The sequence below is a fragment of the Phodopus roborovskii genome, unplaced genomic scaffold, assembly GCF_943737965.1.
Source record: "Phodopus roborovskii unplaced genomic scaffold, PHOROB, whole genome shotgun sequence".
In the NCBI taxonomy this organism is placed as follows: domain Eukaryota; kingdom Metazoa; phylum Chordata; class Mammalia; order Rodentia; family Cricetidae; genus Phodopus; species Phodopus roborovskii.
In genome coordinates this window covers 1,179,984-1,192,500 of record NW_026126638.1, presented here as the reverse complement: position 1 = coordinate 1,192,500, position 12,517 = coordinate 1,179,984, and the positions used below count along the sequence as shown (strand labels likewise).

Genomic DNA, 12,517 nt, shown 5'->3' with positions numbered 1-12,517 from the left:
GAGACCTTGGGGAATTTCCACAGAGACAGTTCCAAGAGAAATAAATTGTGGTCATATGCTGAAAACAAATCAGAGAAGAAATGCCAAGAATCAGAGAGGCAGAAACAAGAATTAAGGAAATTAAAATATCATGCCAAGTAGTTCAATGTCTGAGTAATAAAAGATCCAAAAAAGGAGAAAGCAGGATATATGAGAAAAGGGAATGAATGGATGCGGAATTAATTATAAAATAAATGCAACAAAAGCTTCCAGAATTAAATGAGCCTTTCCAGACTAAATAATCGGTTTTAGCTACCACAGTGAAAGAAACAGAATCACACCAAAGACACGTCTTTCTATAATCTTAGACCAAGGGAGAAAACCAGAGAGTCTTAAAGTCTTTCAAAAAGAGAAGAAAAATGGAACAGGAAAGAAAATGGCATCACAATACTGGAAAACATGGCAGTGGATTTTAAAACAACAACAACTTCAGGGGCTAGAGAGATGCTTGATAGGTAAGAGCACTAGTTACTTTTCCAGAGGATTCAACTTTAGTTCCAGCACCCACATGCACATATGTACATGGAAGGGAACACACCTACACATACACATAAAATAAGTATTTTTACCTGGGCAAAATGATTATTAACCAAGAATTCTATAACATCTCAGGTATTACTAAAGGTAAGAGGAAACTGGAGATGAAGTCATATACCTGTGATTTGACCACACAGGAGAGAATGGACAAGATGGTCACTTGATTCTAGAAGGTCAAATCAGTATCAGTATCACCTGCCCTGTCTAGATTAGGAGAAAGTACACTCTATGATAGATGGTCCCCAAGCAAGACACTCATGAAGTATCTGACATGCATATGCATTTGGAAGCTGTTTTGGTTGGTTTTCTATTGCCATGACAAAACACCATGACTAAGGCAACTTATAAAAGAAAGCATCTAATGTGTAGGGGGTTGTAGAATGTTACTTTAACTATGTAAAAATGTGTTACATTGTTTATGTTGCAAATATTACTTTAACTGTATAAAGGTGTGTTTCATTTGTTTATGCTGTATTTGTTTAACTATGTAAAGATGTGTTACATTTGTTCAATTCTGTAAAGATGCTTGCTGTTTTATCTTGCCTGCCTAAGGCACCTGATTGGTCTAATAAAAAAGCCTAACAGTCAATAGCTAGGCAGAGGAGAGATAGACAGGACTAGTAAGCATAGAGAATAAATAGGAGGAGGAATCTAGGTTCCAGAGAAAGAGAAGAGATAATGAGGGAAAAAGAGAGGGAGACTCCAGGGGCCAGTCAGTCGGGCAGCTGCCAGATACAGATACAGATACAGAAGAAGCAGGAAAATTAAGATGTTCAGAATTAAAGGAAGTTAAAAAGCCCAGGGGCAAAACATAGATGAAGAGAAATAGGTTAAATTGAATTGTAAGAGCTAGTGGGCCAAGCATTCATAACTGATAAGTCTCTGTGTCATGATTTGGGAGCTGATTGGTGGCCCCCAAAAAGGCCTGTTACAGAGGGATCACAGTTCCAGAGGATTAAAATGGCAATCATGGCAGGGAACATGGCAACAAGCTACCTAGACCTTACTTAATGTCTGGCCCACATGCATGAAGCAGAGAGAGAGAGAGAGAGAGAGAGAGAGAGAGAGAGAGAGAGAGAGAGACCCACAGTGTGTCACCCACAGTGACACACCTCCTCTAACAAGACCAAACCTTCAAAGAAATCCAAAGAGTTCCACCGACTGGAGACCAAGACTTAGAATATGCAAGCCCATGGGAACCACTCCTATTTAACTCACCAGAGAAACTAACATGAACAGATGTTTCACAGATCTGATAGGGCATAACTTGAGGAGAAATAGTAAGGCTATTTTTTAAGTTTTAACTTTCATTGATGTGTTGTTTTTCTTTATTGTTATTTTATATGTATGAGTGTTTTGCCTGCATTTATGTCTATGTATCATGTAAATGCAGTGCCTGTGGAGGCCAGAAGAGGGCATTGGCTCACCAGACTGGAGTTACAGATTGTGAGCTGCCCTGTGAGTACTAAGAATTAAACCCAGGTCCTCTAGAAGAGCAATTGTTACGAGCAGTTTTCCCCGCTAGCCTGGTTCCACAGCTGCATCAGCCCCAAATAACACATAGAGACGCTGTATAGATATAAAGCTGTTGGCCTGTTACTAGCATTTTTTATGGGCTAGCTCTGTCTTCAATATTAACCCATTTCTATTAATCTAAGTGTTTCCATGTGGTCTTATCTTACGGGAGAGAGGGTCCGGGGACCTCTTATTCCTCTCATGTCCTACATCTTGACTCTCCTACTACACCTCCCAGAATCCTCCTTGTCTCCTAGTCCTGACTATCTTGCTTTCCTATTGGCCAACAGTACTTTAATCATTAACCAACGAGAGAAACATATTTATAGAATGACATCTCCCATCAAGCAATTGGGGCTCTTAAGAGCTGAGTCATCTCTCCAGCCCCAAAGCTCAAATCTTTTGTCTTTCAGAGATAGGAATAAAACAATAATAAAAAAGTTACTAAATAGGAAAAACATTTGCAGATAATATATCTAATAAACAACTTCTATCTGGGCTGGGAGGTGGTAGCGCATGCTTTAATCCCAGCACTCGGGAAGTAGGGGCAGGCCTTCTCAGGACGTTAGCCTTTTTGGTCTACAGTTCAAGTTCTGAGACAAGCTCCAAAGCTACACAGAGAAACTCTGTCTCTGGAGAAAAACAAAACAAACAACAACAACAACAGAAATCTATATGGAATATATAAGAAACTTTTTCTTTTCTTTTTTCAAGATAGGGTTTCTTTTTGTGTCATTGGAGCCTGTCCTGGAACTAGCGCTTACAGACCAGGCTGATCTCGAACTCATAAGGGATCTGTCTACCTCTGTCTCCCAAGTGCTGGTATTAAAGGCATGTGCCACCACTGCCCAGCCAGAATACATAAAAACTCTTGCAGCTCAATAAGAAAATAATTTGAGGAGTGGAGAGATGCCTCAGCAGTTAAGAGCACTGACTGCTCTTCCAGAGGACCAATTCCCAGAGCCCTCACACATTCTTGCATGCAGGCAAAACACCAATGCATATAACAAAAATAAACTAAAAAAAAAAAAAAAAAAGAAAGGAACTAATTTGAAGATGGACAAAAAATCTACTTACACAAATGGCCAACAAACACAAGAAAAAATGCTCTGTTTCACAACCATCAGAGAAATACAGAGAATTTTGGTTTGTTGTTTATTTTATTTTCATTTGATTTAGGTTTTGTTTGTTTGTTGGTTGGTATTTCAAGACAGGGGTTCTGTTTGTTACAGTCCTGGCTGTCTTGGAACTCACTCTGTAGACACCTGCCTCTGCCTCCCAAGTGTTAGGTTTAAAGTCCTGTGCCACCACTGCCCACTTAGGAAAGTTATTAACACTATAGAAAGCGTGCTGGGGCTCTGAGGAGCACTCAAGCCCTAGCAGGTTTTAGCAGGAGCTCCTCTCGCAGATTTCAGAGATGTGAGGAGGTCCTATGTCTATCGTTGATGAGTAGCCAATAGTCCCACTTAAAGTCAGGTGCTCTCTGGTTCCTGGGTAGCATAGGAGGCAGGAACGGTTTGGTCCATTAGTGACTGTGCACCCATCCTGTGGGGAGTATAGTGGTTTGATGAGAAGGCTCCCATAGGCCTATAAATTTGAATGTTTGGTTCCCAGTTGGTGGAACTGATTGGGAAGGACTAAGGGTATGGCCTTGTTGGAGGAGGTGTGTCACTGGGGGTGGGCTTTGAGATTTCAGAAACCCACAGCATTCCTAGTTAGCTCTGTCTGTGTGTCTCCTGTGTGTGTATCAGATTCAAGTTCTGAGCTACTGCTGCTGTGCCTGCCTGCCTGCCTGTTTCCATGTTCGCCACTGTGATGGTCATGGACTCCAATCCTCTAAACTCTTTCTCCTATTAAGTTGCCTTGGTCATTATGACTCTTCACAGCAATGGCAAGATAATTTAAGACACAAGGTGTCACTTATGGCCCCTGATAGCTTCGAGTCCTTGTTAAACTTTCTTTCAGGAAATGAGAATTGCAGAGTCACAGATGGTCACAGCATTGTGCCCGCCTTTTCTTTGACAGAATCTGCGAGAGTAGAGAGAGAAAGGCGGCTGCAGGTGTCTGTGGCCTGAGCATCCCTTAGCCTGGACCAACACACAAATGTTCATAGCACTATTTAGAATATCCCAAAATTGGACCTAACCCAAACGTCTACTGAGAAGTGGGTAAATCGTATAGTTCCATACAATGGAATGTTACTTGGTGTCAAAGAGGAATGAAGTATAGAGCATAGATGAGCCTTACTGAGTAAAAAAAAAACAAAAACAAAAACAAAAACCAGTCCCTAGGGGCCATATATTTATGGTAAATTTGCTTGAAATGAAATATCCGTAGTAGTTGGCCAGTTGTGGACAGGAAGAGGATAAGTGGAAGTGGGAGGTGATGAAAATGTTTTAAAATCGATGATGGTGATGGGTGCACATCGCTAAACAGACGAAAAGCTGCCCAAGTGGGAGAATTACAGTTTACCCACTTTAACCTCTCTCCCACTGCCCTATAAGGTGTTTTCCCATAATCCTTTCTTCCTCTTCAAGATCATTCCTCTCACTAGTGGGTTGCCTTCACCATTAAAGTTTCAACAGATATAAGATCCACCCCGAACAAGGGCAAGGCTACCCCACGACTGACGGGAAGGTTTTCCAATTTCTTAAGGCAAAAAGAATCTTCAGCAGATAAAACTGGACTGTATGTTACAGAAGAAAAAACACAAAAAAGAACAGTTGGATGAAATTCAAAAGAAGCCGCCGCACAGCCGAAGTGCGGCTGAACATCACTGGTGCATCTCTTGCGAATGTAATGGTCAAGAGGAATCAGAAGCCAGAAGAAGAAATCAGAAGCCAGAAGTTAGGAAAGCTGGGCAAGGGCAGGCTCGAGGTGCAGGAGGTATGTGTGTGTGCTGCCAAGGATGCAAAAAAGGCTAAGCAGGCATCAAAGGAGACTGCACTAAGCTGAAGGCTGGAGCCTGGAAGGACTCTGCTCCCGAGTTGGAGGAAAAACGTTAATTAGGTAAATCATAGTTTCAAATAAAGCTCTGCCTGTGGCTAAACACAAAAACAAACAAAAAAGTTTTAAGAAACATAATTATTCCACTGAACACTACTCAGCTCAAAATATTTATAAACTCCTAATCATTTAAACAGGCTATCTCAAACATTAAGGTGAAGGATACGAGAGTGGCATACCAGCACTCAGGTGGCAGACACATACAGAGCTCTATGAGCTTGAGGCCAACCCGGTCTACATAGAGAGATTCTAGGCTAGCCAGAGCTACTGATACAAAGACCCTGCCTCAAAAAAAAAAAAAAAAGTTAGAAGACTGGGGGGTGACTCAGCAGTTAGACAGAGCACTGGCTGCTCTAGGAGTGAACCCAGGTTCAATTCCCAACACCCAAGTTGCAGCTCAAAACAGACTGCAACTCCAGTTGCAGGAGATTTAATGCCCTCTTCTGGGACTCTGAAGTCATCAGGCACACATACTATATATATGCATGCATGCAGGAAAACACTCATACACATACATAAAAATAAATTGTGTATGTGTGTGTGTGTGTGTGTGTGTGAACCATAGAGAACCCAGTGTTTGTCTCTCAATTCCAAGCATGTATGCATGACACCCATGTACACACACACACACACACACACAAAATAGCAAAATAAACCCATACCTGGAGAACCTGGAGGAACTATAAAGAACCATGAATTCCAAGAACTAACAAGAAAGCATGGGAATGCTCTGGGAAGGCTGCTGTAAGGACTGGGTTGTGAGCTGCTGAGTGCCAATATTTCAGAGTGTGACCTTACTAGGAAATAGAATTGCTGCAAATGCTATTAGTTAAACTGAGGTTGAATTGGAGGAGAGTGGGCCTCTCATCTAACAGGTCTGGTGTCTTCATAAAATGGTCAGATTTGAATACAGATACACATGCAGGAAGATTGTCATCTGCCATGAGAGCAGAGACCAAAGCCATGTGTCAGCATCCCACCACTTAGCAGTGGCCTGGCAGGATTTCAGGTCCCGATGGCATCAGCTTCAGCTGTGACCACCAAGTGTAGGTTTTAACTAAGTCTCTATCATTCTATTTACAAATAAAGACTCAGGAGTCAGATTTTGGTGTGAAAACTCGCTAAATTAGAGAAGCCAAGAAGTAGCCAGCTAACTGTGGTGATATATTATTTATGATTTAATAATGTTTGACTGAGGGTTCAGGACGCAAAGCCAGCCACAAGCCATAGAGGTCCAGCAATGGTGACACACATCTTTAATCCCAGCAGCCATACTCCATAGCCATAGAGCCAGGCAGTGGTGACACACATACTTAATCCCAAGGACTCAAGAGACAAGCAGACTGATCTCTATTAGTTCAAGGCCACACTGAGCTACAAGACATTGATCCAGTCTGAAAGAGAAACAGCTCACACAAAGGTTATCTCAGCCTTAGGGTCCCACATCTCAAATCCCAGGATTTGAGAGGTATAAAAGGAAGAAGCAAGGGGCGTCACGAGGCAATTAGTCTCCAGCCTCATTGAGGAGAACACAGCAGTCTAGGACTGCAGTCTGAGGATTTGTGGAGCTAGCTGGATTATCCTTTCAGTCTGAGGTAGAGGTAAGAGCTAGTGGCCGGCTGCTTTGCTTCTTCAATCCTCAGCTTGAAGCTTGAACCCCAATATCTGTCTCTGTGTTTTTATTATTTGTGTTACAGCTGACTTTCCTTTTTGGCTGGAGACCTAGCAAGAAAAGTGTCTCTCCTCTCATCCCAAACCAAAAAGACCACGAATCCCTAAGTCACTCCCTACTCCTTCTGGTGTGTCTCTTGGGGCCTCTGTACTCTATACGGCTAATTCATGTCAACTAGTCACTGGCTCTGCCCCCTGATCTAAGGTTTATTTTATTTTAAAGATTTATTTATTTATTATGTATACAATGTCTGCATGTGTGTGCGCAGGCCAGAAGAGGGCACCAGATCTCACTGTAGATGGTTGTGAGTCTTATGTGGTTGCTGGGAATTGAACTCAGGACCTCTGGAATAATAGTGAGTGCTCTTCACCTCTGAGCCATCTCTCCAGCCCTAAGGTTAATTTTATTAACTGTCTCAGAGTTTCAAGTGCAATCAAACATCCCGCAACAGGACGGGCATGCTCACATGGTGATCAGGAAACAGTTTTCAAAAGTTAGTTCTTGTTCCACCTCAAGGGGCCAGTTCCAGGGATCAAACACCAGCCTACTTTAGACTCATTATGTATCTGAAGAGGACCTTGAACTCCTGATCCTCTTGCTTCTATCTCCTAGGCACTAGGGCTCTGCTAGCAGGTAGACATTGGTTTGGTTCATCTTGGGGTTATTTGCTTCTGACTACCATGAACCACACTGCCACAAGCTTTGTGCACTTGTCTTTGAACGGATGCGTTTTTGATCCTCTTGGGTGACATCAAGGTCATTACTAGTCACATGTAGCTGTATTTAACCTTTGATACAACTGTGCATTTTCTAAACTGGCCACTTGATATTACTAAAATGTTAGAGGTCCTTTAGTCATGAGCCTATTACCTCCGCCTCTTGGCCTATCATTAAGCACAGAGGTAGCCCCACTAACAAATACCACTCATAGCTTTGCTGTGTGTGCTTGGCTCCATGCTGTTTCTCACCTGTGGGCCATTTTTTTTTTTTTTTTTCTTTTAATATCATTTGCCTGAAAAGCCAGTTACCCTCCACTCCTTTAATATTCCTTTAAGATAACTTAGTGGTTGCCTCCTTCAGGAAGCCTTCCTTGTTCCCTTTCCTTCTCCCCCAGGGTGGGGTGGAGATGCCCCCTGCTGCATCTATATACTAATTTCCTGCTGAGTTCCTAGGACTGGACCTTAACAAGATCTGCTACTGTCTTCAACAATTACCTTTTTTAGGCTGAGGATATACCTCAGTGGTAGGACAAGCGCCTAACACGTGTGTAGTGAGATAGTCCTCGGCCTATTTGTTTATCCTGATCCTTATTTACCGCAATACACGTGTGTTAGGTTAAGCCCTAGATTTAACCCACAGTAACTCTTGTCCTGTAGACACACACACACACACACACTTCTGACTCCTCAAAAAACAAACAGAAAAACCTTCTCATGCAACTCTACTTTTCCTATGGAATTACCATATTCTACTGTGTATTTCGTTTACACAGTTTGCAGGCAGATTGTTCTGCCTTTGTCATTTGTGTGCCTCCAAGATCCTTACACACAATGATTCAGTGTTTATTGAGGGAAATACTACATACTGTTCTGAACCAGAAACAATACAGCTCTGTGATTGAAAATGAGACCTTTTGTATCTTACAGCAGGAAGAATTTTACACAGGCTGGTAGAGTTGAACTGTTAATTCCCTCTCCACTAGCAATCATTGATTCTATTAAAACATTTTCTTCTTCTTTTTTTTAAAAGATATGTTTTCACTGTGTAGCCCTGACTGAACTGGAACTTAATGCATAGACCAGGCCGGCCTCAGACAGATCTGCCTGCCTCTTCCTCCTAAATGCAGGGATCAGAGGTGTTTGCTACCAAGACAGTTGACACCTTGACTTCTTAGTCTCATTTGTCAAGCCTTGTCACTTCCATTTTTTCTCTTTGGGATCAAGTGTTTAAGTAAACAAGCCCAAGAGAGACTGAATAATAAAAACTCAGGCAAGAAGAGCCTCAGCTGAGGCTGGAGAAATGGCTCAGACGTTAAGAGCACTAACTGTTCTTGCAGTGGCCCAGTGTGGTTCTCAAAAAAGCTTCAGGTACCAACTGACTCAGTAAACATGGGTAAAGATGTCTTAGACATGCTAGCTCTAGGGAAGTTCTCTGCTGAATATATGGCCTCATGACAACAAAACAGAACTAACTAGCTGAACAAGAAAACCCAGAGAAAATGAATTAATGTTTTCAGTCATCACATTTCAGAATGGACTGCTGTGCAATAAAAGTTCATTGGCACAAGACTTAATAATTTATATAAGATAATAACCCTAAACCAGGCTGTGGTGGCGCATGCTTTTAATCTCAGCATTCTGGAAGCAAAAGCAAGCAGATCCCTGTGAGTTCCAGGCCAGCCTGGTCTACAGAGCTAGTTCCAGGACAGAATAGCCTGAGCTACCCAGAGAAATCGATCTCCAAAAACAAACAAAAAAGTTCTAGCCAGCCTGAGCCTGAATTAGACATTGTCATCTTAAATACATACATACATATATGTATATATACATATGTGTCTTTTATTAATTTACATGTTTTGCTTGCATGTATGTCTGCTCACCATGTGCATGCCTGGTCTCTGCAGAGTCCAGGAACTGGAGCCAGACAGCTATAGGTCCTCTGGAAGATGGCTCTTAACTGTTAAGCTATCTCTTCTACACCCAGACTCTGTCCCAAACCCAATAAAACAACAAAAAATAGCTTGCATGAAAGGAATGTATGCAAGAAAAATTCTCTGATCCAGGAGGTGGTGATTCATACCTTGAATCTCAGCACTTGGGAGGTAGTGGAAGATAGAGCCACACAGAGAAGCCCTGTCTTGAAAAACCTAAAAAAACAATCCCTGGATTACCTTTTTGTAATTTCCAGACTTCTCATTGGATTTTTATTTTAAAAAAAAAAAAATCATATTGACTGGTCATGGTGCCCCAAGTCTTAAATCCCAGCACTAAGAAGGCAGAGGCAGGCAGATCTCTGTGAGTTTAAGGCTAGCCTGGTCTACACAGTGAGTTCCAGGACAGCCAGGATTCTGTAGAGATCCTACCTCAACAAAATTAAAATGTCATAGTGAATTTTTTACACTTAATATATACTAACAAAAACAAAATCCAGGCAGAAGGTATGGTTCACTGTGGAACAAGTACATGGTATATTCAAGATCCCAGCACTATCACACACATGTCTCTAAAAGAAGACAACTCATGCTTCCAAGTGTTTTACTTTCATCTGCACACCTCTCTCATAATCCTGATGCTTACAAATATATTAAAATATCTTTATTAAATGCCCCTCCAAAAAAGCATGGTAGCACATACCTGTAACCCCAGCATTGGGAGGTAGAGACAGGAGGACCTAGAATGCAAGAATAGCCTAAGCTACACAGTAAGTTCCAGGCCAACCTAAGCAATATGAGACCTTATACCCAGAAAACAAATTCAAACGGAAACCATATATGGAAGTACAAGATTCATTTCACATCTACTGATGAGTTTTGCAGCGTGGCATGAGGCTTCTGATAGTAATTCAGGCTCACATGCCTTGTGTGTTCTCACATGGCACTTGATATCCATTAAAAAGGCGAGAAAGGCCAGGTGTGGTGGCACACACAGCTATCTCAGCACTCAGAGGCAGAGGCAGGAGGAACTGGTGGGCGGGAGAGAAACGTCCATTTACAAGAGGGCAGCCCGGTATATACAGTGAGTTCCAGGCCAGAATTAGTGAAACCCTGTCCCCACACAAAAACCTTGTTTTTCAGGGAGGAGGAACTAGTGCTTGCCTGGAACATGGGAAATCCTGGTGTGGTCTCTAACATTCCATAAAACTGGATGTGGTTCAAGGTTATCCTCTGAAACACTTTCCACTCAGACAAGTTACCCTAACTTAATGAGAGCAGCGCAAAAGTGTAATTTCACTTTCGCATTTCATTTTGGGGTGGCGGAATCTCTAATTGTTGTACTTCTAAAGAGCAAAAGTATAAATGAACTGTAAATAAGTAAGGTGCTCATAGAAGACCATACAACTTAGGCAGGAGACAGACTTCAGGCTACACGAATGAGTAGAAGTGGCATGTGAGGGACACACTGTGCATATCACATTCCAAAAAGGCTCACTTTATTACACTGAGCTCTCTCCTCAAAGGGATAAGTCCTGTTCCCCTTCCCCAGGGCAACAAGTGTGTCTCTTCCGGAGTCCCCAGTTCTCTGTCCTAGCGGTACTTCCCATGCCTGTTAAAGTGTTTGTAGAGATAGTTGATCCGTTTGTTAAGGTTGTGCAGGTCCTCGGTGAACATTCTGCTTCCAACCATTTTCTTCTTTCGGATACAACGCTGTAATTCATTTCCTCTCCAGCCTCGAAGCCATACTGGGCCCTTGATTAGTTCTTTCGGGTGCTTTTCGAAATTCCCTGTAAAGTGAGGAGAGAACATGTTAGCTTCAAGAGAGGAGAAGGCAGCCTAGGCTAGCTTAGCCTTCAACTCACAGTTTCATCTCCCCGAACAGAACTCACAGACAAGGCACACGTGTGTAATAGTAAAAAGCAGTGTCTCTGGGGCTAAAGATATGGCTCAGCAGTTAAGAACACTTGTTCTTGGGAAAGAAAACTCGTCCCAGCACTCACACTTAGAGGTTCACAACTGTCTGCAAGGCCAGTTCTGGGGAGCCTGACACCCCGTACCTGCAGGCCTTACTTGAAGAACACACAGTACACATACAGTAAAACAGGCAAACACTTACAAATCTTAACAAGAACAACAAAAAAATAATAAAGGAATCAAGACTGTTTCCAGAATGTTTGGGGTTTAAATACTGACACTACCAATCCTAGCTCTGGGCACTCAGAACAGCACACAACCAACGGTATCAGTAAGACTGGACACCATACTATTCTCGGTAACTCAGCCTGGTGTTGCCTGCCTTAGGCTCCAGCTTGTGCCACAAGGCTGCACGTTGCTATTCTCTCTCTCTCTCCCTCAGCACACTGCTATTCTCTACGCAAACAAAAACAAAACAGTCAATAGAGCACAACAGTCCTTCCGAAATCGGAATCAAGTCCTACCCAGGATCCCGATGTTGTCATATACACCAAACAGAGCCCTCTTCTCGTTCCAGCGATCGACCTCTCTGGGGGGTGGGAGGGTAAGTCTTACACGGGCCAGCAGTGAAACACCTAGGAGCGGAACGGGGAAAGAATGAGTCGGCGCTGCCTGCTAACCAGCTGTTCGCGGGTCGTTTCACCTACACATTAGCCACTTACCCTGAGAGAAGCTTCTGCACGCCAAGGGCATCAAGCCCCATAGCCTCCTACTTGCCACCCAAGGGAGACTCCCTGCCATTACTCTAGCGCCTGTCCACCTCAACAGGGCACCAAACCAGCCAGGGAAATGGGGGCCAGGCGTGGACTTCAAAGACTAGACAAAGGACATTTGTCTCAGTCGGCTCTCACACGGGCCTGACAGCAAGGGAAGCCATCTTGGGCCTTTACCCAGACAGCTTTGGGAGCGGACCCGCCTTGGCGCGCACAGGCCTCCGCCACGAGCCCCGCCCTCCAAGTTCCGGCCTAGCCAGCGCGCCCAGCCGAGGCACTTCCGGCTTATGCGCTGGAATTTTCTTTTTTACTGCTGCAGCACGTTTCTCGTCGCAGAGCAGGACGCCCTCAAACAGAAACTCCGTACAAGTGAACCCTCTCCTGTTCCCGTAGGCGTCCCCAACTGTG

General features: G+C 43.2%; 1 protein-coding gene across 1 annotated transcript; it reads right to left on the bottom strand.

Annotated features, from left to right (window-relative positions):
* Positions 1-10,898: 10,898 nt before the first annotated feature.
* Positions 10,899-12,334, bottom strand: Mrpl51 (mitochondrial ribosomal protein L51). The gene is made up of 3 exons (XM_051173158.1): positions 12,059-12,334; positions 11,861-11,971; positions 10,899-11,209 (listed from the first exon to the last, which is right to left on the bottom strand). Exons 1-3 carry the CDS (start codon positions 12,135-12,137, stop codon positions 11,013-11,015), a joined length of 387 nt encoding a protein of 128 aa, XP_051029115.1. The 5' UTR covers positions 12,138-12,334; the 3' UTR covers positions 10,899-11,012.
* Between the last annotated feature and the right edge of the window lie 183 nt (positions 12,335-12,517).

What these genes read in the sequence shown, in the direction of transcription:
- Mrpl51 (XM_051173158.1), bottom strand. Translation starts at nt 12,137, where the DNA reads ATGGCAGGGAGTCTCCCTTGGGTGGCAAGTAGGAGGCTATGGGGCTTG. An exon ending in GTGCAGAAGCTTCTCTCAGG is followed by an intron (nt 11,972 to 12,058) that starts GTAAGTGGCTAA and finishes TTCCGCTCCTAG; the next exon opens with GTGTTTCACTGCTGGCCCGT. An exon ending in TGACAACATCGGGATCCTGG is followed by an intron (nt 11,210 to 11,860) that starts GTAGGACTTGAT and finishes CTCACTTTACAG; the next exon opens with GGAATTTCGAAAAGCACCCG.